General features: G+C 45.6%; 1 protein-coding gene across 2 annotated transcripts; it reads left to right on the top strand.

The window, feature by feature from the left end:
- The first annotated feature begins 1765 nt into the window (after positions 1-1765).
- Positions 1766-24959, top strand: LOC113441201 (motor neuron and pancreas homeobox protein 1-like). Of its 2 annotated transcripts, XM_026708081.2 has the most exons (4): positions 1766-1828; positions 1898-2204; positions 20479-20639; positions 24648-24959. In XM_026708081.2, the coding sequence occupies exons 1-4, from the start codon at positions 1766-1768 to the stop codon at positions 24957-24959; spliced, it is 843 nt and encodes a 280-aa protein (XP_026563866.1). The 2 variants fall into 2 exon arrangements, with proteins under 2 accessions (XP_026563866.1, XP_087778867.1); XM_087922741.1 differs by having other exon boundaries at positions 1766-2204.
- Positions 24960-26390: the final 1431 nt, after the last annotated feature.

Below are 26390 nucleotides of genomic sequence, written 5' to 3' on the forward strand. Positions count from 1 at the left end.
TTTAACCAAAGCAATCAGATCCTATGATTAATTATCCAGTTTAATTAATAGGGATGGCTTAAGGATAAAGTGGAGTAGTGAAATGGGGGAAAAAACCCCACCTGTTTAAATTCTGTATTTCTGAGGCTGGCCCTCTGTGCTTCCGATGTCAGTAAGGTGCATATGGTTAGGACCCTAGTTGTGCATCGCCAGGCACATTCTTAAGTTACATAAGCCCCTTCGCGTGCAATCCTTTGAGAATGCGCCACCCCTCCTTGGGTGACTCTGCCTGGGAAAACCTCCCAGTCAATCCTTTTCCATGTAGACAGAGCTGGCTCAAAGAAAAACGACCATGTCTCACTTTCTGCTCGAAGTGGTCAACACAAAAGCCTCATTCTTTTTCAGCTTAACTAAAACTAAACGGAGAGCGGACCCAATAACACCCCCCCACTTCTGTTTTAATTCCTTGTGAGTGGGGGCTGCTATCCTAAGGCTGCCAATGAAAAGATCTCATTCGCAGCACCTTAAGACGATAGGCTCAAGATCCAGATGGATCTTGACAGACTAGAACACTGGGCCATCTCTAACAAAATGAAATTCAACGTAGAGAAAAGTAAAGTCCTACACTTAGGCAAGAAAAACCAAAAGTACACATATAGACTGTGTGAAACCAGGCTCAATAGCAGGAACTGTGAGAGGGATCTTGGAGTCTTAGTGGACAGCCAGCTAAATATGAGCCAGCAGTGTGCAGCTGCCGCCCAAAAAGCTAATGCAATCCTAAGTTGTATTAACAGAGGGATACAATCAAGATCAAGTGAGATACTAATATCTCACTCTAGAAAGCCTTAGTAAGACCACACCTAGAGTACTGCATCCAGTTTTGTTCACCACACTATAAAAAGATGTTGAGACTCTAGAAAAAGCACAGAGAAGAGCAACCAGGATGATTAGGGGACTGGAGGCTAAAGCATAGAACGAACGTTTGCTGGAACTGGGCTTGGCTAGTCTGGTGAAGAGAAGGACCAGGGGAGACATGATAGTGGTCTTCCAATAGTTGAGGGGCTGCCACAGGGAGGAAGGGTCAAGCTATTTTCTAAAGTGCCTGTAGGCCAGACAAGGAATCATGGATGGAAACTGAACAAGGAGAGATTTAACCTGGAAATAAGGAGAAACTTTCTGACAGAACAATCAACCAATGGAACAGCTTGCCCTCGGAAGTTGTGGGAGCGCCATCACTTGAGACTTTCAAGAAGAGATTGGACTGCCATTTGTCAGAAATGGTGTAGGGTCTCCCGCTTGGGGGGGTTGGACTAGATGACCTACAAGGCCCCTTCCAACTCTGATTATCTGTAGGACTGCCTAGGGGCGGGGGTGGGAATCCCCTTTCCTTTTAATTCCAGTGCCGATCCTCGTCATCGAGATGTGGGGGAGGGGCGCGACCTCCGAAACGCGTCCATCGGGCAACAGCTCATGCCTGGAGGAGGGGGGGTCTGGGGCAGTCTCGGTCGGAGGGGCGAGGGCGGGGAGCGAGCGGACAGGTGGGGAGGGATTTGGAAGCGTCGCCTCGCCTGTCTGCCCGGAGGGGAGAGGGAGGGAAAGGAGGAGCCACCCCGCAGTAGCGGCTGCAGAAGAGAGAGGGGCAGCGGCGGCGCGGCCGGGCAATCGGGCAGGTGTGCGCCGAGGAAGGGGCTGGAGCAACGCCGACGCCGACGCAGCCGGGAAGGTAGGGCAGCGCGGGGCCGCAGAGGACGGGCCGAAGCGGCAGCCAAGGCTCCGAGAAGCCGGCATGCAGAAGCCCATGGAAAAATCCCAGAACTTCCGCATCGACGCCCTCCTGGCTGAGGAGCCGGCCCGGCCGGTGCCCAGCGTCTCCCCGGAGAGCTCAGCCGGGAGTCCCGGCGCCTGCCTGCGGACCGAGACGCCCTCTCCTTGCGCGCCGCCGGTGGGCTTGGTCCCTCTGCCCACCGCCGCCTTCATCCCCAAGCCCGGCTTGCTGAACCTGCCTCCGCCGGCGCTCGGCGGCTTGCCAGCCATCTACCCGCCCCCGCTTTACCCCATCCCAGCTCTGGCCGGCCAGCACTCCGCCTTCGCCTACCCCGCCGCCTTCCCCCCGTTGTCTCAGCCGGGAGTCGAGCCTCTGAAGGCGGCCGCGGGGGTCGGTTCCTTCCAGCTGGAGCACTGGATTCGAGCCGGGATCATGGCGCCCCGCTTCCCGGATTTCCACGGTAAGAGCCCAGGGCTGACCGGACCCCCGAAGGGAGTCGAAGGACCCAAAGCCGGGGAGGGGTTGACCCCGAGGAGCGCGTCCCGAAAGGAGCGCCGCCTTTAGCCTGGGTTGTTCCGCTGAGAGCCCGGCTGCTGCGTTGCTGCTCCTGGGTGAAACCCATCCCTGAAGAGCCAAGAGGGCCAGGGGAGCTCGGGCGGGGAAGGGGGGCAACGGGGGCTGACGGCTCCAGAGCCAGCTGAAGGGAGAAGGAAGGCCAACAGGTTTTGAACCGCGGTGGGAAGTCGCGTTGGCTCAGCCTTGAGCGCCCAAGACCAATGGCCACGGCCCGGTTGTCTCAGCCCCCGCTGCTTATTCGAGGAAGGGGAGGAGGTGGCTGCTGCTGCTGCGGGGAATCGAACTCCCAATTCGAACTTTCGAACTGCTCGCTGCAGGAAATCTGCGAATCTTGCCATCCGCGAGTGTCCTCCGAGCGTTTCCATTGGAGAGGTGTGTGTGTTGGGGAGAAGGGACGGCAGGAAGAGATGCTCGGCTTCTCTTGGGCTTGCTTTCTGTGGAAAAGGGATCTGGTCCCCCAGGGATCGCTCCCCGAGGGGCACTGCTCAACACGTCCGCTTCTTTCACACACACACACACACACACACACACACCCCTCGGGGTTCTCTCGGCATCTCGCTGATGAGCCCTAAATGTTTCTGTCAACATCTTCCATCTTGTTGAACTTGCAGCTTCCCTCTCCTGCACGCGAGTTGCAGACCCATAAATCTGGAAGTGCCGCCGAGTCGGGATTAAGTTTATACTGAGGTCATTCGCGCGTTGCATTTTTGTCCCGGAACGCGTTTGTCTGTGAGGCGAAGGCTTTCCCTTCGTGGGAAAAAAAGGCTGTCTTTTGAAGGGGAGAGATCTAGCCGAGGACACTCAGAAATCGAAATATGCAAAGCCGGGATTACCTCGCAAACTGACCTCACTGGTACCGCTACACAGTAGAACTACCCTTGCTTGACGCGTGTAACGGAGCTAAGGTGAAGAAATGTCCGCACCGGCTTTAGAAAACAAAATAACCCCTTCGGTTGCCTCCTCCAGAGTGGGGGCTGGCCGGGAGGGGGCGACTCTTCCTCCCTTGCAACTCTTCCAAGCAGAGGTGTAGAACAGTTGGTGGGTTCTGGGTTTTCTGCCTGGAGAGAGGTTTGGATTGGGATGGTCTTGGAAGCCCCCTCTCCGAGCCCCGGTGCTGGGAAAGGCCGGAGCTTATGAGCGGTTGGTCGCCAGAAGCAGCTCCTGCTCTACTATTAAGTTCCCCAACCACAGAAATCAAAGGTCCCAGGTGAGATTTTAGCTCAGCCTGTCATATGGCCTGTCCAATTCCCATTCGCTCATTCCCAGCACAGGCGCACGGATAACTTTACACCCATTGTTGGCGAGATCCAGGTTCATCACTGATCTGGAATGTTAACAAGTCCATAAGGGCGGATGGATGGATGGAGCCGGCCAGTCTTTCCTGGCCTGAAGTATATATTACGTGGAAGGAAAGACAGAAGAGATCCTGGCAGCGCAATACGTACCTACGACCATTAAATTCATGGAGCGAATTTGCTAATCGAGGGAAGGTGTGAGGCATTTCTTCTGGTTTTATAGCCCCACCAGAGAAGGATTCCGAGAGCTGTAATTCAACCCGTTCAGGGGGAAATGGATTTGGACACATTTAAGCTGCAGTCCAGGAGAAACAGATGCCCAGATTCCCTAATTTGATAGGAAGAAATCCAGCAAATCCGAGCTGCATCACGACGGCTCCCTTCATCCCTAACCAGCGTGGCCAACTTATTACACCGGCTTGAAGGAGGCTGGGCCAAGGGGGACGCGAGACTCGAGTAATCAGACCCGTTTCGGAGGCAGGACGGGGTGAAGGGTGGAGAACTCGGCGTGGTTCAAGGCCCCGTTTCGTCGGGCGATGGGCCTCATCCAGCAGAAAGGAGAAGGCAGTTCTGGTCAGAAAGGGGGGAAAAGGCTATTTCGCTACTTTGGGAGATTCAATTCGCTTGTTTCCAACACAGTTGCCGAACCTGGTTTAATCCCCGTCCCATTAAATTGCCGCGGGCTTTGTTCTCGCTTAGAATAACCGCGCAGTTTAGCAGCCAGTGTGAACCCACCGCGTTGACTTATTATTCAACCAGGTTTAATGAAAGAGAGGGGCAAAGCGATGTAGAGAGCGAGCCGCGATCGTTATAACTTCGTCTTTAGTTATTATAATCCTGGTTTAGCATGACATCTAGGCATCCCCCGGGAACCGAGCGAGAGACGTGTTCCCCCTCCCCGCCCCCTGCTGTCCCGAAGGCAGCTTTTCCCACATCAATCACCCGACCCGAGGCAGGGGAAGTTGTAAAAGGTTTTGAACTTTAATCCTCCCAAGGCCTCCCGTTGGTTGGGCCAAAGCGGGCGGCGGCGGCGGTGTGAAATGTGTGTGTGTGTGTTCAGTTAATTTGTTACCAGTTTGAGGAGAAGGGAGGTCTCGATCTTCTGGTGGTCTGGAAACATCCAGGAAGGCCGGGGCACAAACCCAGAGTAGATCCCCTAGTTTGGAGGCTTCTGCGCCTCTTCCTCTTCCACCTCGTCCAGTTCCTCTCCTCGAGGCAGCTGGTTCTTGGCGAGGGAGGTAACGCTAAAACAACTAAATGAAAAGGGAAAAATTTGAATTTAGATTCCTTCTACCGGTTGGAGGGATTGAAACCTTAAGCTGCCATTTGCCAAAACTTAACAATAGATGCCCTGAAAATAGAAGCCTCCCTTACTGCTAAGTTATGTAGGGCGGGTGGCTGGTTTATTGGCAGAACTTTGGGAATTTGTGGCAGGTGGACTGCCAATCATATCGAGTCCAAACAATTCATTCAAAGTGCATCCAACATTCCTCTCCATCCTGCCTCTATAACTCTGCTGTGGGAAGAGGAGGGAGAGAGAGGGTTGCCTTCAATCTGTCACCGGAGCAATTTGTTGTGATCGGAATGCTTCCATTCTCTGTGTATGCGGGTGTGGCGTTTGTTGTACAAACACACACACACACACACACACACACTCACACACACGAATAACAAGTAGTGGACCGAGAAAGTTTTCAAACTTGCTCATTTTTGGTAGCTGCTTAGCTGTCCACAGGCACTGATGTAAAACAATCCCATTATATGCAGCAGGTTGGTTTGGGAGGGAACGTGCTGAGAATCACATCTGGAACCTAAGCCAATCATACCCCCTAAGGAATTGCAAGCGATTGCAAGCTCAAAAATGTAGCTAAAGTACCCATCGTAAAAACGTGATGTCTGTCTGTATCCATCCATCACTGTCTGTCTGTCTGTTTATCTGTCTATCTCTAGTTTGACAACAAGAATCCAAATTGAACAATCACGGAGGTTTATTTTAAAAACGGAATAATTTTCCCTCCAACATTCTCCCTGGCTAAAATAAGCATGAAATGTTTTTCATTCTCAGATACTTCAATTTAATCAATTTAACAAGTTCACCAGCAACCCCATTTTTAATGGTCACAATGACCCATTCTGAAGTCATTTTTTTAAAAAAAACTGAGCAGTTTCTGTCATTTATACTGTAAAAAGTAACAGGGATGTTTTAACTTTTGGAAGTGACCTATGTTGACGCTCTGCCATAATATATATATATCCCACCGTCAGACTCTTCAGTGCCCTTGTCCCCAATAGACTACACTACCATCATTTTCCCTCACAGAAGTTGTAGTCCAACATACCAGAAAAGTAGGAGGTTGAGGAAAATCGTTCCGTGTTATAATTTTAAAATCTAATAATTTGGGCGAGTAATACAAGAACTGGCCTGAGATGTCTGTTCAAGACTAACTTTTGAGCCCTCATTCTTTCGTCCTTTCTTTACACTGGCTGGGCTGTTTCCTTGAGTGCTTTTATTTCGGTAAAGTTTCTGACAAACGGTCGTCTTTACCCTTTCACCTCACGTTTTCGGAAAGGGAGGAGAGATGCAAGTGGACAGAGATGCCCCGCACGGACTGTCTCCTCCTCCTCCTCCTCCTCCTCCTCCTCCTCCTCCTCCTCCTCCTCCTCCTCCTCCTCCTCCTCCTCCTCCTCCTCCTCCCTGCAACGCAAATCAATGAACGAGCAAAAGGCCTCTGTCTCGCGGGACCAAAGGGATTTCGTTGAAGGTCCTCTCCCGGTCAGGAGTCCCAGCTGGAGGTGGGCGAGAGGGGAATCTTGTACACAGTGGAGCACCATGAAGCAGACTAAGTATGTGCTTAGGGCACTCAGGACGAGAAAACTTTTATGTAGCCTAAGCTTGTCTTCGTTTGTATAGTATATGTACAAAGAAGAGGGGAGGCCACCAAGATTTGTCAGTGCTTAGGGCACCCGTGAGCCTTCATCCGCCACTGCTTGTACAGCAACCCTTCACAGAGCTCTCCTTCTAACGTCTGAATCAGTCCGCACTCTCTAAGGAAAAGGCCCTCTCCGATTCCATCAAGCCTATTTCCAAATAAAGTCCCAGAGCATGATTGGTTTTCCGGGGTCACCGAGTGCTAAAACTTTTTAAAAGGGGGGGGGGAGGGATAGGGGGAAGTGACGGCCACCGTCACACAGTTACGTTTATAAGACACTTTTACCGTGAACCAGGAATGTCCGGAAGAAGAGCCGTTCTGAACTCAGCCGCAGGAAAGAGTTGGGGCTTGCTTGCTTAGAGCAAAGAAAAATGTTGGCGCTGTCCTTCTCCTCCAAGTTCTGTAAAAGGCACTTGGTTCCCACCCTCCGTTTCTGCAGAAGAATTCGCATCGCTCTGGAAACAAACTGGGTTTGGCCAAAGGTGTTTTTTTTCTTTCAAGAGGCAACTAGACTTTCTGTTTTTTCTTTGAAGACATTTCGATTCTCATCCAAGAAGCTTCTTCAACTCTGGAGAAGTGAAACATCTTCAAAGAAAAACCAGAAAGTCCAGTTGCCTCTTGAAAAAAAAAAACCCCTTTGGGATAAACCATGATCTGGATGACTGAGAATCTCCATAGACAAATCGGGTTTAGTTACTTGGCCACTGAAGTAGCCCTTTTAGTGTGAGGATGTGAAATCGTAGCTAAGGGAGCAGAGGGTGGCTCTTGTCCAGCAGAGAAGGAATGGCCTAACAGAATTTGTCTGGGCAGGAAAAATAGCACATTGAGACACCAGGCGAGAGTTTCCGGGGTCACGGAATGCTAAAACTTAAAGGCGGAGTGGCGGCGGGTGGGGGGGCCGACCACGGCCACACAGTTAGTTTATAATGGTTTTTTTAAAAAATAGAAAACCAGGAATATCCGGAGGAAGAGCAGTTCTGAACTCAGTCTCATCCTGACGGGAAAAAAGGCAATTTTGTTTGTTTTGGGGTTCTCCCTCCCTCCCTCTCTCCTTTAATACGAAAAAGACTCTTCAATAGGCTGCGTGTCTTTCTCCAGAGCCGTGCCTAAAAGCGAAAGAGTGGCTCAATTCACATCGCCCTAAGCCGGGTTTGGCTCAACTACTTCGTAAGTCGCCCTCGGCTGGGAACGCTTCTGCCTCTTAGGGCAGAAGAAGCCTAAATCACAATATGATTGAAAACCAAACTACTTAGCCATCTCCAAACCTCCTTCTAGTTTTCCGGTGCACAGCGACTTACGGTTCACAATAGGAAACTCATCATACGAATTTGGTTTCATGTTGGAATGTGGAAAGCAAGTAAGAGTCTAAACTGAAAAGCAAACTCGGGGTTGGATCAAGGGATTTCCTGATTACTGTCTTGTTAATACCGGTAGGTACCCCAGTTCAGAAGTCTGGACCTTGTGGTTAGGCTTCTTCAATTATTTTTAATTTGTGGAAGCTGGCACAACGAGATCACCTAATTCGACCAGTTTTCAATTCTGTATTCACCCTTTTGGGCTGCAAGATCGTAGGGCCGGACTGAAATGGTCGAGTTTTCCTGATATCAAACCTTGTTTTTCAATGGAAGCCCTTTAACACATTCACTGTGAACTTCAGAAACTCGCTTGCCCTATTGGTGTGAACCCATTAAACCCCTTTTTTAAATTGCCCTGGTTTTTGGGGATGTGGGGTAAATACGCATGTTTGTGCCTGTTGTCATTACTACCGGTCATATTTATAGGTAGATTTTCATAATCGCTAGTTTACAAGCTGGGAAGGCTTTTCGTTCAACAACCGCGGATCCGGAGAGGCCGAACGGTTAAGAGTTTCTACAAACGTGGGGTAGCCGGCAATCATCGCGGGCCTTTTTCAAGCTATTTTCCCAAGGACCCTCTTGGATCGTGAGTGGAATCGGGTAGCGGGAGGTCCCGGAGTTGGGCCGGAGACAAGGAAGCGCGCACAGGCGGACTGCGGGATTGAAAGGCTGCAGGTTGCACAGCCCGACACCCCACCCCATCCCGATGCGATAAGTGCAGAGAGGAAATGGTTCTCAGTGTAAATCCCTTGTAATGTTTCCGCTCCAGCGCGCAGGGACAAGGCTGGATCTCACGCCTCATTAGCTGGTCAATGAAACTGGGCGCCTGGCCGTGTTAGGGGCGGGCTGACCAGGCGAACGCCATTCAAGAAACGAGAGGGTGACAGAAGGCGACGAAGGGGAGGAGGAAGGAGAGACGGCCAGCCAGCTGTGCTCCCCCCGTTGGTTTTTGTAGTTGCGAGACGGGTGGGAGTCCTGGGAGAAAATTAGCTGATTACCCAATTAGGATACCAATCCTCTCCGTTCAGCGGAATGTTTTGCCTGGATCTTCGTTTCCGATATTTCTCCCCTCGAGTAACCTTGTAACTCCATGCCTGCGCTGTTTCTCTGCCTCTCCTTGTAGGGTCGTGTCGTGGTTCCCATCGCCATCCCGTGCAGGTGTAAGAGTTGGGCTTGCTCGCTTAGACCAAAGAAAAAAAATCGACATTGTTCTGAAAAAAGGCGCCCGCTTCCCAGCTTCCGTTTGTGCGGAAGAATTATGCTTGCGAGTGGCTGGCTTTCCGCGCGTTGCTCTTGAAACAAACTGGGTTCACACAGGTCAGAGGTCTCCAAACTTGGGCAACTTTAAGACTTGTGGACTTCAACTCCCAGAATTCTCCAACCAGCCTAGTCTTAAAGTTGCCAAATTTGGGGACCCCTGAGATAGGTAGTCACTGGAGCAGGCTTTTTAGAGTGAGCGTGGGAAATCACTCCCTTAGTTAAGGCAGTGGGGGATGGCTCTTGCCCAACACAGAAGGAATGGCCTAAAGAACAGCGTGTTGAGACTCCAGGCGAGGGTTTGAGACAGGGATGCCAGCCGCTTTTCTTTAAAAAAAAGAAAAGAAAAGAAAGAAAAACAAGATTTCGCTCTGGAAGAAACCCAGATTCTATATAAAAAAAAAACCCCAGACATCAACAAAAACCACAGTAAGTTTTAAACAAAATTAGCTGAGCATGAAACACTGATTAAATATATAAACATAAACCCAGATTCTACACACACAAAACAAACACAATGAGTCAGTTTCAAAGTACATTATTTTTTACTTGTTGAATACATCTAGTGTAATGTATAGGGAAACTTAGATTTTGAAATGCCAAAATAACAACCTACAAATCCAGACCGCGACCCGAGTCCTGGGTTTAAGAACCCAGCACTTAACAACCCTGCTTTGAGAACCTAGTTCAGACCCAGCCCAGAGAATCGTCCCCACCCCCTCCTCTAAGTGAATGGTATTTTTTAGATAGGAACGAGGGGGTAACTTATTGCCAGCTTTTGGGGTAAGGGGCTCCTCTACATTAAAGTTGAGTAGGTAGGGATTCATTGGTTCCCCGGAGTCTGGGGTTCGGACGGACTGCGAAAACGATCGATACGTAAATAAGTAAAGTTAAACTTGGGATACTGAAATCACATCCAGGCCGCTGCCGAATCAGCGAGGCTATACAAAGTAAAGCCTTCTCGGAGCTTTAACCTCGACTTCTGGTGACTTCGGAACACGATTGCCCTCCCCTCCATCAGTCGGGGAGTGGTCCCCTCCCCACGCCCCGTCCCAGCAATTTCAACGTTCACATAAGCCAGACAAAAATTAAAAGAGCGCGGGCGCCTTCCGATTCACCACTAGTAAACTGGTGAATCGGAAGGCGCAGGTGTCTCTCTATGTCTTCACGCGCTCTCCGTCCGGACTCTCTGCGTGTGTCTCTGACACACCTGGGACTGTTGAGCGGAAAAAAGTTCTCTTCATAAAATCTGCGCTCTCCTTCCCATTCTAGATATATTCAGAGTCGACCCAAAAGTGCTTTTTCAGGAGGCAACGGGACTTTCTGGTTTTTCTTTGAAGACGTTTCGCTTCCCATCCAAGAAGCTTCTTCAGCTCTGAAATCATGCCCCGTCATCTAATCAGAGCTGAAGAAGCTTCTTGGATGAGAAGCGCAAGGTCTTTAAAGAAAAACCAGAAAGCCCAGTTGTCTCTTGAAAAAGCCCCTTTGGGACAACCATGACCTGGGATGACAGAGAATCTCCATAGACCAAGGGTCCCCAAACTTGGCAACTTTAAGACTTGTGGCCTTCAACTCCCAGAATTCTCCAGCCAGCATAGTTGAAGGCCACAAATTTTAAAGTTGCCAAGTTTGGGGACCTCTGCTTCAGAGTGGAACCAAAACGCCCTTTGGCAGGATATTCAAAGACAACCAGAAGATTAGGGCAACCGATTGGGGTTTAGATGGTTCAAATTCTGACCGGGCTCTGGTTTAAACCATCGCTTTAAAGGGCATAATGAAATGAAAGACTTCCCCCGTGGAGCTTCTCATTGGAAGGGCGTGCCCAGAGAAATAATCCTGGCGGGAGAAAACAGGCAAACACATCGGAGAAGCTTTCCTAGGACATGGTCCCAAAAGGTGATGCTGGAGGAAGAGGAGGACAAACAAGGGGAATGGCCTCAGGCAATCGCTATTCTTTCTCTCGCCTGGGGAATCACAGAAACTTCCCACCCAAATTCCACGGGATCTCATTTCCAGCGCTGCGGATAGAACTGCAGGACATTGGGGGGAAATGGTGGGAGGCTGCCTTGAAGTCCGGATAATGGGGACCAAGAGTCTCCCTAAGGAAAGGAGTAAAAAAAAAAGTGAAAGTGGTGACTCCAGTCGTGCAAACTAGGCCCCGCCCCCCTCGCCCCCCCCTCCTTCTCCCTGCAAGTGGCCCCGTTGTACCCAGGGCTTCCTTCCTCATTTCTGTGTGCCATCTAGATTTACAGGAAATAAAAGAGTGGAATTCCAGTGTTTGGTTTGGGGAGGGTACAGATTTAAGCAATAAACAGTCATTTGAGAGAAAGAAAATTAAATCACTTTTTTTTAAAAAAAATCACCTCTCTCTTTTAAAAAAAGATCAGTCCATTTGTCCTTGAATGCTTTCATCTTTAATTTCTTGCTGTGGTCCAGCCCTCTCCAACCTGATGATTCCTGTCCTTCAGATTTCTGCCTTTAAGTTACCAAGCTGTCCCATTTGCATTGACTCCAGGAGAGAATATCTGGAAAGCAGGTGTACGCATTACAAATAATTAATGTAGGTATCTCTCTTCTCTCTGTTTCAATATCAGTCCCAAGTGTCATGGTTTAATTTTACATCACTCATTTATTCAGACTGCTTCATGGAAATCCAGAGATAGGGACTATAATTTAAAACCAGGCCAACCAAACTCGATGCAGCTCCTATTTGCAGGATTTCTTCCTATCAAATTAGGGAATCTGGGCATCTGTTTCTCCTGGACTTCAGCTTAAATATGTCCAAATCCATTTCCCCCTGAACGGGTTGAATTACAGCTCTCAGAATCCTTCTGTGGTGGGGCTATAAAACCAGAAGAAATGCCTCACATCTTCCCTCCATTAGCAAATTCGCTCCATGAATTGAATACTTCTTTTTCCATAGAAAACCTGAGTCCTTTCTCTCTGGGTATCAACCCATTGTAATTTATCCAAAGACGGACTAAGCATTTGGCCTTGTTGGCAGTGGGGATGCTTAGTGGCACAGTCCCCTTAGGGACCTCCTCAAGCTTGGCAACCTGAAGGCCTTGATAGTGGACAGGAATAAAAGGAGGAAGGAAAATGAAGAGGGAGAAAAGAGGAAGAAGGAAGGAAAGCAAAGGCATGAACGTATGGATGTTTTCTCTGAGACCAGAAGCAAAATCCTTCTTCCAAGGATTGGGAGCTTTAGGAAGTTCCTCAGGTTGCAGAATGAACAAGGCCCCAAAAGAGACACACAGCTAGATTTCAGAAGCTGGAGATGCTTCCTTTGCTCCTCCTGAATGATCTGGATGATCATTCATAACTCCGCCTTATTGGATAAAATACAGCGGTTTAATAATTTTACCCCAGTAGATAAATAGGACATTAAGATATTATGAGCTTTAAAAAAAAACAGGAGGAGTAACAGAGTTAGAGTTTATATTGGTTCATTCCATTTATAGTCCATCTTGCTTCTTAAAAATGTTTTACTCTGAATGTGGAAATTTTGTTTATACAGCATTAATAGGCAAAGAAAACAACATGTGCAGATTTCACTATTTGAACGTGCCTGGATTCTGCCCACTCTGATAGCATGGATGAATTGTGCCAAAATGAGTTGGATCAGTGCTAAAAATATTTATTTAGGAAAATAGATATAAATTACTAACCCTTGTTTTTTAGTTGCACTTTGTCTCAGTTGCACTCTGGAAACAGTGCTGAATCTAAGTCATTTATTAGCTAAGTCAGTTATTTTACATTTCATAACATTACTAAATGCTGATATATTTGTATCACAGTATTTCGGGCATACCACGTTTTTAGTATTTGATAGTATTGATAGTTAATATGCAATTAGATTTAGTGTATGGTAGCATCTGTTAGTATTCTCTGCTACCATCCAGTAGTTAGTGGCTTATGAGTTTTCATGCGTGATACAATTAAAAAAAAATTAAATACATTCAAATTTTAATGTATAAGTTTCATGCCAGAGTCCACACCACCATTTATACTTTGAATTCTGAGTATTTATCAATATTCACCTTTACTTTAGTCATCTTAGCCATGGAAGCTTAAGGTTAAATTGCCTATCTCCCATCCTTGATTTCTTTCTAACTTCAAAACTTCATTATTATTTCGTTGTTGTTGTAGCTAAATTTAAAACATATTGCGAACTGCATATAGCCTATTATGCTGCAGTCCAAATAGACCACATTTTATATACTAATCTGGAAAGAAACCCCACTCATCTAAAGGATGCTTGAGTAGGCCCAGGCTGTGGTTAAGGTGCTGGGCTAGAAACCAGAAGACTCTGAGTTATAATTCCAGTTTAGGCCTGAAAGCCAGCTGTGTGACCTTGGGTCAGCCCAACCCCTTCACAGAGGAGTTGTGGGGAATAAGGAAGAAGGTGTGTTAGGTGTATTTGTCAGCTTGAGCTACCAATAAAGGCTGGGTAAAAATCTAATCTAATAAATAAAATTGCACTGTTAACATCTGTGTTTTTTCTATACTGCAGTATGTGGTATCAACTATTCTGAGCCACAGCATTGGTTCATTGTGAAGAGATCCACCATGTTTCTTCAACCTGTTGCTCCAGCAAGACTTTCAGAAAATCACTTCACAATTTGTAGAATTATAGAATAGGTTACAGCCATTGAGGTCATGGAGTCCTGCTCAATGCAGGGAGCCAAATTAAAGCATTGCAGACAGCTTTAATTTGTAAGCATCCAAAGAAAGTGATCCTATCACTCTGGGTAATTGGTTCTACTGTCAACTGTTTTTATTATTAGGAAAGATGATTTTCTTCTAATATTCAAGGGGAAATTTGTCCCCTGTAACTTACCGTATTTTTTAGAGTATAAGATGCACATCCAAAAGTGGGTGGAAATGTGTGTGTGCCTTATACAGTGATTATGGGCCCATTTTTGGCCTCCCAAAGCCTCCACGGCAGAAGTGGTATTCAGCAGGTTCTGACCAGTTCTGGAGAACCGGTAGTGGAAATTTTGAGTAGTTTGGAGAACTGCAAATACCACCTCTGACTGGAGATTTTACAGGATCCTTCCCCTGCCACACACACCAAGCCACGCCCACAGAACCAGTAGTAAAGAAAAATTGAATCCCACCACTGTTCTACAGGTCCTGTTTTTCCCTCCCTGGTGTCCACAGAAGCACTCTGCAGGCCAAAAACATGCCCAGTGTCGGGGAAGCCAAAAATGGGATCCATGGAGGCCTCCGGAGGCCAAAAATGGGCACTGTCTGCTTCCAAGAATCCTTCTTCTGCTTGTCTTTCCAGCTGCCATAGAAATGGGGGGAGGGAAGAGTAACTGGGCTTCATAGGGGGAAGGGTGCTGGAGGTTTAAGTTGGTGAAATGTAAAAGTTGGAATGTTTTCTTGACTATGCTTATTTGCTTACTGCGCAGAGGTAGCCCCTTATCTCTCTAGGCCAAGGCCAACCGTCTTGGCATACCAGATGTGTGAAATGCCACCTGAAGATGCCCCACCTGACATTATACACACCTCAGATTGGACAGCCAGTTTGAACTATGGGGGTTGGGAACATGGGATAACTTTCTATATGCGGTTTTCACGCCTATTGCCTCAGATCTTGTATTTCTTCTGATTCACTTGTCCTTTTCTCTATAACAATGGAATCTAAGGTTTTCTTTCTTGGAGTTTGAATGGAGCTACACTGGACAGGTGCATTTTTGGCCTGTGGAGTGCTTCTGGACACCGGCAAGGGCAAAAATGGGAAACACAGAGGCAAAAAACTAATTTTTTTCTTGTTTTCCTCCTCTAAACTAAAGTGTGTCTTATAGTCCGGCGTGTCTTATAGTCCCAAAAAATATGATAAAAATATGGTATTCCATTTCCTGCACTTTGGAATAAGAGATGACTTTCTGTGTGACATTTTTTCACATACTGAAGAAATGTGTCATCTATTCATTTTTTTCTCAAGGGTAAACAAATTCAGCTCCTTTAGTCTCAGGACTTTAGACTAAGGATGAAATCACAGGACTTAGTTTAGAATCATTTGTCATGGAATCACAGCATTGGAAAAGGGGCTTTGGAGGTTTTCTATCTAGTTCAACCTCCTGTCAAAGTCCTCATACCATCTCTTACTACCATTAAGACGCAGTGACGCAGTGGTTAAAATGCAGTATTGCAGGCTAACTCTGCCGACTGCCAACAGTTCGATTCTGACTGGCTCAAGGTTGACTTAGTCTTCCAAGGTTGGTACAATGAGGATCCAGATTGTTGGGGGCAATATGCTGACTCTGTAAACCGCTTAGAGGAGGCTGTAAAACACTATGAAGCGTTATATAAGTCTACGTTCTATGGTAACTGCTATCTCAGACAAATGGTTGCCCAATTTTTTTCTCAAAAATCTCCAGCAATGGAACACCCACAACTGTGAGAAGCAAGTTGCTGTATTACTTCCTAGTTCTCACTGTCAAGAAATTCCTCCTTATTTCCACTTTGGTTCTCCCTCTAATGAGTTTCCACCTATTGCTTCTTGTCTTATCCTCAGATCCTATGGAGACTAAATCCAAACCCTTTTCCAGCCCTTCTACTATTGGAAGAGTGTTATGTCCCCATTCATTCTTCTCTTTGTTAAGCCAAACAGACCTCGTTCCTTTAGCTGTTCTTCACAGGACTCCCTTTCAGGCCATTTATCATCTTTGTAATTCTTCTCTGCAATATTTCTAGGGACTTGGTGTCTTTTTTTGTATTGTGGTGAGCAGCATTTCAATCTTGGTCCTTTGATCATTCTCTTGTTCTTTGTACCTGTTACGTTTTCTAGAAATTCTTCTTAAAGTGCAACATCCAGAATGGGACATAATATTGAAGGTGGAATGCAGAATCAATGCAGAATCAAGTGGAATAGTTATTATAATTTCTCATAATTTGAAAGCAATGCTTCTGTTGGTGCCATCCAAAATTGCATTTATTTTTTAAGAGATATACCAATAAGGGCCATTCCAGTATTATTATTATTTTTGCAAAGTCGGGTGTGTCCCATACTATATTTGTGCTAATGTCATCAAAAACAGTATCATTTTTAACATCTGCAATTTCCTTCACAATTTCATGTGAATAAATCCTTCAGTTTATTTCTATATCTATCTTCTTCCCTTCCTGCCACAGAAGCAGAACAGCAAAAACCCCAATATTCCATGAGATAAAAGTTAAGATTTTGACATTCACGGCAGATAACTAAAGGCTACGGGGAAAACTCTTTGTCAGGTTCTTTTAGATGTTAGAGCCTACAGATGATTACTATTTCTGGTGCAGAAGGAGGTAATATAGTCCAAACGTAAAGGTGTCCTCAGGTACAGCAAAAATGAATACCAAAATGGAATTGATTTATACATGTTTTCTGATAGGATATTTTCCCCAGTATTTCAATCTAGCCTCACCTCTAGGATTTCCATTAAATCTAGACCCTGTTTAAACTTTTGGGTGCAGACAAGGTTTGCCAGGTGCTAGCAATAATTGAAACTATGAACTATCATTTAAGGCAATAATCAAAACAGTCAATGGTTTCTTGGGAGGGATGCTTTGGATGGCTGAGGGCCATACTTTTTTTTGGAGGGGGTGGGCAGTGAAATCTTGGGTGGGTGATGATGAAAAGTGAAGAAAACCATCTCATGCACAAGAAAGTTTTAGAATTTTCATGAATTGTTTGCAGGGTGATTGGAGTATGTCTTTTTTAAAATGTCCATTGGATCATGAAGAATTGAAAGCCACTGAAGGATCACCCAAAGCATATTTTACACTTCAGATTACATTTTTGAGTATTTCCTATCCCCAAACACAGGATGCCCATTTCTGAAGCTTCAGAGGCAACTCCAAATTCCACGAGAATGAAGTTTGGGGAATGGGTGAAGTCTTGTGGCATCTGCCTGTCTTCTTCTGCAGCATGGAACCCTTCTTATATGTTTGATGGCTTACTCCTCCAGACCCATTAAACACGCTCAGTGGGTTTTGCCTTTATTGGGAACTCTCATGTTTCTCTGATTCTCTGTAACTATCTCTTCCAGCCCACTTTCACCCCTGAGTGTTTATTCTCTATTTAGCCAAGGGCTGTAAAAGCTAATCCAGGAGGCAGCCCATAAAATGAGCAATAGTGGTAGAGTCAAGCACACCCTTCCTGTTCTGCCCATGTGGGGCAAGCTATAGCCTTCCCTCAAAGCTTCTTTTGTTCCTCCACCCTTCTCCCCATTCAGCATTTATGCTCTGATAACAGCTTATTAGCCAGCCAGGTCCTGGGCTAAGCCTCTGTGGAGGCAGGCTGCCCTTATCACTCCCTGGAACAGCTGGAGGTAATTAAATACACCTTATGCTAATAAAGGCGGTTTAATTTCACCAACGGAATTGATTATAATTTCTAAAGCAAGGGCTGATAGCTTATCAAACAGGTTAATATCAGCCTGGTCATAAAATCATTATTTGAAAGGAAAAGAAACAGGCTCAACATATCAAGCTTCCCTCCCTCTTCATATAGTCTGCCAAGCCTGACAAACTTAATAAAATGCCACCGGTAGAAAGGAAATGCTACCCCTAGATATTCATGTGTTATTGTATGTAAGTTATTAGGGGGGTATATGAAAGGATTAGTAAGTTCTGTGAAAGTTGGTTTGAAAAGATTTTTACTCCCTACAAAAAGCACCATCTATGTGCACATGAGTGTGTGTGTGTGTGTGAGAGAGAGAGAGAGGGAGAGACAGAGACAGAGACAGACAGACAGAGACAGACAGACAGAGAAAGAGAGAAAAAGAGACAGAGGCAGAGAAAGAGACACACACAGAAGAAAAGATAGAGCGAGAGAAAGAAAGATGGAGAGGAAGAGAGAGACAGAAAAAGAGAGAGACAGAAAGAGAGAGAGAGAGAGGAAGAGAGAGAGAGACAGAGAGAGAGAGACAGAGAGAGAGACAAAGAGAGACAGAGACAGAGAAAGACAGAGACAGAGACAGAATGAGAGAGAATGAGAGAGACAGGTATGAAAACCTACCCATTCAAAATTTATGTAACATTTCCTGTTCTCATTCTGAACTGATTATGTGGTATCCAGGGGTGAGATTCTACCAGTTCACACCTATTCACTAGAACCAGTTGTTAACATTCTAAGCAGTTCAGAGAACCAGTTGTTAGAAGAAATTATTGGCCTAATCCTGTAAGGAAGGCAGGAAGGGAACATTCTGGTGTTGCTTACAGAAATTGCCTCTCTGTTAGCCCTTATTACATTCTTGGCAGGACTAGACTTCCTGTCTCAGGAATGTCTCTGGAGTTTTTTTCCCCATCCTTTGCTGGTACTTTGCTTGTGTGGAGTGACTATTCAAAGTTACAATGGCACTGAAAAAAGTGACTTATGACCATTTTTCACACTTACGACTGTTGCAGCATCCCCACAGTCATGAGAGGCCAGGCGAGGAGATGCGTCCCTCGATGTGAGTGATATTGAGTTGGCCATGCCCACCCAGTCACATGACCACCAAGCCACACCCACCACCTAAGCCATACTCACAGAACCGGTTGTTAAAAAATTTGAATCCCACCCCATCAGTCAATAAAATTAGACCCTTGTTGATAATATTTAATAGTTGATAATACCCTCATGATAATATTTATGAAAATAAAAACTGTGCTAAAAATTCCAGATGACTGCTTTGTGAAAAAGAGTGAGAGGTTCTCACTGCATGAAGGGGACACCTGACATTTTTCAGGCCCAATGCAGTATTCAGACATTAGGATATGGAATGTTAGAATATATAAGTGTTATCTAAACTCTTGAAATCATGCTACCAGGAAGAAAATGTATTTATAAACGTATTACCTTTGAATGCCCCTTTTCTCTAGGGAGCTTTGCCTTGTTTGCCAGAAGGCAAGGTATACAGTAAATCATAACAGAAATAAAAATAAATTATTATGAGGCTGCCTTTGTTTGATTACTGTACCATATCAAGACTATAAGATAATTAGCTGAGAGATAAGAAGCCTTTCAAGGCTGGATAAAGTTCAACCTTCCAACTCTCATGGTGAAGAAAAATACCAACAAAGCAGCAAAGAGCAGTTGGACAAAAATGAAAGACATCCCAAAGGGAATTATGTACCTGTTATAAAAGACTGTTTTGTTGAAAAAAAATCTTCATTTATAAATAACACCAATAAGTGAAGCTTTCCCTGAATATGGTTGTGGAGAGATAATTAGCTGCTTAATGTTTGCATGGTAGCTTTCTGTTAAAGACATATGAGCAAAAAAAATAAAAAATACCACCAGGAAAGAGCAGAAAAAAAGAAACCCCCACTGCATATTCATCTGTAAATATGGCAGTCATTTTATCTAACAGTTGCCAATAGCAATAGCACTTAAACTTATATACCCCTTTATAGTGCTTTACAGCCCTCTCTAAGCAGTTTACAGAGTCAGCATATTGCCCCCAACAATCTGGGTCCTCATTTTACCCACATCAGAGGGATGGGAGGCTGAGTCAACCTTGAACCTGGTGGGATTTGAATTGCCAAATTGCAGGCAGCTGGTAGTCAGCAGAAGTAGCCAGCAGTACTGCACCCTAACCACTGAGCCACCAAACAAGCAAATGGTTGCATTTATTGGCTTGTTAATACCCAGTTGACCTTTTATAACCAATGGTAGCATCCAACTGCTTTTAGATATGGCAGCAATGTTATTTAAATATGAAATAATAACAGCATCAACAGCAATGCAGCGGCTCTTTATGTATAAATACCAACTGGAGATAGCAGTATATTTGGTTCAAAGTTGTGAGGGAAATATTAGAAATGTCCTTCTCCATCACTAGGAAGAAAGTGAAATATTGAGAAGTCAACCTCTTCTATTGCCTGACCTCCTAGTAGAGCAACTAGATATATTTTGATTTACAGAAATAAAACATTCTACGAGAGAGGTCCTTGGTACTCTCGGAGCCTGCTTGTTTTCTTGCAGATGTTTTATAACCCTAACTGGGTGACATCGTCAGTGTTAGCTTCTCCTTTATTAGTAATACGTTCTACATTAAGATATATAAACAGTGTAAGTTTTGGATTGCTAAAGTGAGCATACAGACCCCTGATGGTGTTTAGTAATAATAGTTTACCACCACAACAAAAAAGACATGTGTAAGCTTCTGAATGTGTTGGTGCCTCCTGCAAACATCTGCATAGTAGAAATCTAAGTAATGATACAGAGTTTTGTTTCAGGTCAGTAAGCGGAGAAGTGTTAAAAAGGGTGCATCTGGAGCGTGCTACTTGGGGGCTCCCAATCCTTTCATTGTGGACCACATCCTGACTTTACTTTTTCTTTTCAGCTTCCCCACCAACCAACCTGATGGGAAAATGCCGTCGACCCCGAACAGCCTTTACCAGCCAACAGCTTCTTGAGCTGGAGAACCAGTTCAAGATCAACAAGTACCTTTCCAGGCCCAAACGTTTCGAAGTGGCCACATCACTGATGCTAACGGAGACACAGGTATCACCCAGGGAAGAGAAGCATAATCTCAGTGCCTTGCACACATTGTCAAGGAAGTTATCTGTGGTGACAAAATACATTAAATATGCACATACCAGCTTGATACCAGCAGCTTTATAATTTGCAAAATCTCCCTTGAGTCAAGAGCGACTCCTGGATTAGTTTAGTTTACTTTATTGTTATTGCACCTTGTACAATGAAATCAAACACCATTTTCAGTGCACATCATGACCATGAAAATAAACACAAACAAACGTTCTTCACACTCTACACATTGAATTGAAAACCCCTGACACCGCACCAACATTGCACTATACAGTAGAATTCAACAGAGCTACTGCCCTGGGATAGAAGCTGTTTTTCAACCTATTTGTCCTTGTTTTTATTATTTTGTACCATCTGCCAGATGGTAGTAGTTCAAAAAAAAAAAGGGGGGGGTTCCCAGGATGAGATGGATCTTTGAGAATGTTTTGAACTTTCTTAAGGCAGGGGGAGCTATAAAGCTCTTCCAAAGAGGGGAGAAGGCAACCAATGATCTTCTGGGCAATGATGTTAACCCTCTGGAGTGCTGTCCTATCTGCCACTGTGCAACTGGCAAACCATACACAGGCTGCAGTAAGATAAGATACTCTCTATGGTGCAGTGGTAGAAGGTCAACAGCAGTTTTTCATTCAGTTGTTGTTTTCTGAGAAGTCTCAGGTAGTATAATCTCTGCTGGGCCCTTTTGACCAGGGCTGCAATGTGGGCACCTCAGATTAAGTCCTCTTTTATGGCAACACCCAGAAACTTAAAATTGGCCACTTGCTCCACTCCGTCTCCATTGATAAACAAGGGCTGGATGTCTGATCTGTTCCTTCTATAGTCCACTATAAGCTCCTTGATCTTATTGGTGTTGAGGATCAAGTTATTATCTCCACACCACAAAAGCAACCAGTCTACCTCATCTCGGTAGGCAGACTCACCCCCCACCCCACCCCCGGAGATGGTGATTTCATGGACACCTCCAGGTGGCTTTCTGGTAACAATGTGAAAATGGCTTGTCTTCTTTTTGGAATGTTTTTTTAAAAAAACCTTCCCATTCCATCTGCATCCTTGGGATTTCCCGCTGCTACCTCTAATCAGAACTGATGATCTGTTCTGTGGGAAGAGCCAAGGTCTGCTAGTGCTGCCATCTGCTGATAGTCATGGAAGGAATTAAAAAAAAAAAACAGAATAGATTAGCTTGTGGAAAAATAACACCACTGAGATGGTGAGAATGCAGTGGTGGTATTCAACCGGTTTGCACCGGATCAAGCAAGAATTTAGCAAGAATTTAGCATGGGTTGCCAAACTGGTAGTAAATTCTGGCTGGCCACGCCCCCCCACCTGATCACCCTCCCGCCCGATGCTCGCTCACCCCACCTGCCTGCCTGATATTTGCCTAAGGTATTTCTTTTTTTCTTTTCCCTCCCGTAGATACGATCAGCTGTGCCGGGATTCCCCTTGCCGAGGCCCAGATAGGCAAAAAATGGAGGGAAGAGCTCAGCCCCCCTCCATTTTTTGCCTTCCAGAGCTCCAGAGGAGCCTTAGGGGAGCAAAAACGTCCCCCTCAGAGGCTTCTCTAAGGCTAGGAAGCTCCCAAAATGGAGCTTGGAGGGTGCTGCGTGCCCCTCCCATGCTCTGTTCCTTTTCTTCCTGAGTCTTAGAGGAGCTTTAGGGGAGCAAAAACACCCCCCCCCAGGCTCCTCTGAGGCTAGGAAGCTCCCCAAAGTGGGTGGGGGATGCAAAAAAGCCACGCCCACCCAGTCACATGGCCCCGCCCACCAAGCCACGCCCACAGAACCGGTAGTAAAAAGTTTTTGAATCCCACCACTGGGTAAAGGGGCAAACTGATTTTTTGCCTCTGGGATTTTGACACCCAGAGTTGCCTTGTTAGAGCATATATCTGGAAACCACGTAATTAAAACAGTGGCATATGATAAAATAAAAATAATGGTAGTGCTCAATTTACAACAGTTAATTTAATGACCATTGAAAGCGACAGTGGTACTGAAAAAAGTGACTTATGACCCTTTTTGTACACTTATGACCGTTGTGGCATCCCCATGGCCACGTGATTTACATTCAGATGCTTGACAACTGACTCACATTTATGACGGTTGCAGTGTCTCGGAGTCACGGAGTGCCCTTTTGCGACCTTCTAACAAGAAAATTCAACGGGGAAGCCAGATTCACTTAACAACCATGATACTAATTTAAGAACGGCGGTGACTCACTTAACAAATGGGGCAAGAAAAGTCATCAAATGGGGCAAAACTCACTTAACAAATTTCTCACTTCGCAAGATAAATTTTGGGCTCAATTGTCATCGTACGCTGAGGACTACCTGTATGGCATATACATAATTACTAATATATTCCCTGCAGTTTGTAATCCCTCCTCCTCATCTCTTTCATGCCCAATAAGCAGCCTGTGCATTTCCCACTGTTCATCATGGGTGTCATGAAGATGGCACAGCCTGGAAGGGAGGTGAGATGGAGAGGCCCTTTAGGTCTCATCAAGCTTGCAGTGCACAGCTGTCCACTCTTGCCCTCATATGAGCATGAAGTAGATACGCTAGTCCTCTGCATTTTAGAACCAATGTCAAAATTGTTTCCCATCATCAGAAAGTAGATATCTCATTCGTTCTGTTCCCACCCCCCATTCCCCTTCATAAAAGGGATTTGCATCATACTTCGCTAAATGGAACAGCAATTACTGTGTTGTAACAATTCAGAAATGCAGATTGTCTCACTAAAAAAAGCACCTTCTTCTCTGGGAGTTGGGTGGCATATACATTTAACAATCAAACAAACCACTCTGAAATTTTCTACAGTCTTTGATGAAATTGCAAGGCAGTCTTGCAGAGAGAGATTTTTATGGGCTGCGGAAACCGGCCTAAATAATGGAAATAAGTACTTTTTTTTGTCTATTGGTCCCTGGACGGGTGGTTAAGGTACTGGACCAATATTGAGGTTTTGTTTTTTAAGTCATTGGCAGCTAAGTTGCAGAGAGGGCAGTTCTCCACCCGTGATCTGTGCTTCTCAAGGATAGTGGAGAACCGTGATGGCGAACCTATGGCACGCGCAGGGGTGGGATTCTACCAGTTTGCACCTATTCGCTAGAACTGGTTGTTAACATTCTAAGCAATTCAGAGAACTGGTTATTAGAAGAAATTACTGGCCTAATCCTGTAAGGAAGGCAGGAAGGAAACATTCTGGTGTTGTTTACAGAAACTGCCTCTCCATTAACCCTTATTACATTCTTGGCAGGACTAGACTTCCTGTCTCAGGAAGTTTTTTTCCCCCTCCTTTGCTGGTACTTTGCTTGTGTGGAGTGACCATTCAAAGTTACAATGGCACTGAAAAAAGTGACTTATGACCGTTTTTCACACTTACAACTATTGCAGCATCCCCACAGTCATGAGAGGCCAGGCGAGGAGATGCATCCCTCGATGTGAGTGATGTTGAGTTGGCCACACCCAGCCAGTCAGATGACTACCAAGCCACACCCACCAACTAATCCACACCAACAGAACCGTTTGTTAAAAAATTTGAATCCCACTCCTGGGCACGCATGCCAGAAGTGGGACACAAAGCCATCTCTGCCGGGATGTGAGCCATTGCCCCAGATCAGGTCCACTGCGCATGCACAAGGGCCTCCCACTAGCCAGCTGATTGTCGGGTATCTGCTGTGCATGTGCAGGGGGTAAGGTGAGCGCAGGAGACATGTGCGCATGTGCAGAGGCACGGGTCGTGTGCGGGGGGGGGTTGCACACGCATGCACAGGGGTCCTGGGGAGGATGGGGGTCACATGTACATGCACAGGGGAGCAAGGGCGCATGAGCATTGCATTATAGGTGCAGGCACGCACGCACACACGCTTTCAGCATGCAATAATTAAAAGGTTAGCCATCACTGGTAGAGAAGCTGGGAGAGTGCCGAAGGGTCATTGGCGTGTGGTCAACCTTTGCCTGTTCATTTCTTTCAGGTCAAAATCTGGTTCCAGAACCGCAGGATGAAGTGGAAGCGAAGTCGGAAGGCCAAGGAGCAGGTAACTCAGGCTGAGGTGGAGAAGCAGAGGGTGGCAACCAAGGCCCCAGAGAAACTGCTGCCTGGAGAGGCGCGAGGGGAAGAGGACGAAGAAGAGAGCTGTGGTGACGAATGTAAGAAACACAGGGCCAGTGTGCAATTCCTGCACCGTGATACCGACACCTTCAGCTTCAGCTCAGACCCCTCGGGCTCAGAAGAGGAAGAGGAAGTGGAGAACGCTACTCACAGGGAGAGGAATGTGCTGCTATGAGCAGATGTGGTTGAGCCCCAGAAGAAAGACAGTGAGAGCTTCCAGAAACTGGCTCTAGACTAGACCATCAAAATTAGCCTGGTGCTCTTCTCCTGCTCATAAACTTTTAGAAAAGAAGGACTCTACCTGGGCTAGCGCCCTGGTAAAACTGTGCTGCTTAATTTATGTGTGTTTGGAATCTATTTATCGTGTAATTGTTCTGTAACTGTATTGGGGGTGGGTGGGTGGGAATGAAGGCAGTCCTTGCCTGGGTGTTCCCTTTGCCTGGCTATAAAGATGATGACTTCAACAGGACAACAGGCTGGGATTTGCTTTGCTAATCATGATTTCAAGGCATCATCCATCTATCCATACACAATTAACATTTATGGCTGAGATGGAACCAAGTTCTATTTCAATTTTAGAGGTTTCTAGCCTGAAATATCGAAACAGATCATTAGTTTTCAGCCCTTTATGATCCGGGCTCAATTAAAGGTTTGAAATAGTGTCTTGACAATCCTGGTTGTCAGGAGAAGACCAAAATCTCCCTCTGTTTGGTAGCTTCTACTAACTGCAGCAAAGAGAAACAGAACATGTGGAGAGTGAGATGACGGGAAGCTGATCTGAAAAAGAAGGAATGAATACATTAAGTACTCAGGGGCCATCTACACACAGTGCTCAGAAAAGATTCAGAAAGAGGGAATGAAGCCTGGGGAAATAATAACCCTAGTAGGAATTCTGTCTACAGGCATTTTTGATGCAAGTTAGTGAATACAATTCATGTAATTGTTTTGCCAGCAAAAAAGATATGCAAATCAAAATGAATATAGCAAAGTCCTGCATACATGCTATGCATTTTTTCCAGGGAATAATCCCCAAGAAAACCAGTTGGATTTGCTTCCAGGAAGAAATGCATAAGATCCAGCTGCACGGTCAAATACTAGATAACGGAATATATATTTTTCCTTCATCAGCGTACAGTTCCAAGGCATCAGTTCTTAATATAACTCCAAAAGGTTATTCTATCGTAATCATTATATATTTTTGAATACATAATAGTAAAGGAAACTTCGCTTTTGTGACAAATTTGAAGGCTTAGGCTAGGCTACAATTTGTGGCAACCACAATGTTTATTTATGCTCCCAAACTATAGGCATTTCTGAGATGTGCTCTCCTGTTCCCCAAGTAAAAACCTCTATACAGTAGATAGTCAACCATTCAGCTGAACACTTGCCAATATGTCCAGTCAGGAGTTATCCATCCAAGTTATTAAGCCTTTATTAATCTCTATACTCAGTTCCTAAGCATCCAGACATGCTATCCAATGGATGTGTATTTTTTTAAAGGTTGGTTTATATAGAAAGACCTGGAATCCTTCCTCTTTTTAGACCCCCATGTTCTGAAGCATTCCTCTGAATGCCCATCAATCATGTATCATGGTTAGTTGAACAA

Source organism: Pseudonaja textilis, chromosome 1 (genome assembly GCF_049901715.1).
Source record: "Pseudonaja textilis isolate UNSWEBS1 chromosome 1, rPseTex1.2, whole genome shotgun sequence".
Lineage (NCBI taxonomy): Eukaryota > Metazoa > Chordata > Lepidosauria > Squamata > Elapidae > Pseudonaja > Pseudonaja textilis.

Coding starts and splice junctions, on each gene's coding strand:
- LOC113441201 (XM_087922741.1), top strand. CDS start 1,766: ATGCAGAAGCCCATGGAAAAATCCCAGAACTTCCGCATCGACGCCCTC. Junction 2,205..20,478: donor CCGCTTCCCGGATTTCCACG/GTAAGAGCCCAG, acceptor TTTTCTTTTCAG/CTTCCCCACCAACCAACCTG. Junction 20,640..24,647: donor TGATGCTAACGGAGACACAG/GTATCACCCAGG, acceptor CATTTCTTTCAG/GTCAAAATCTGGTTCCAGAA.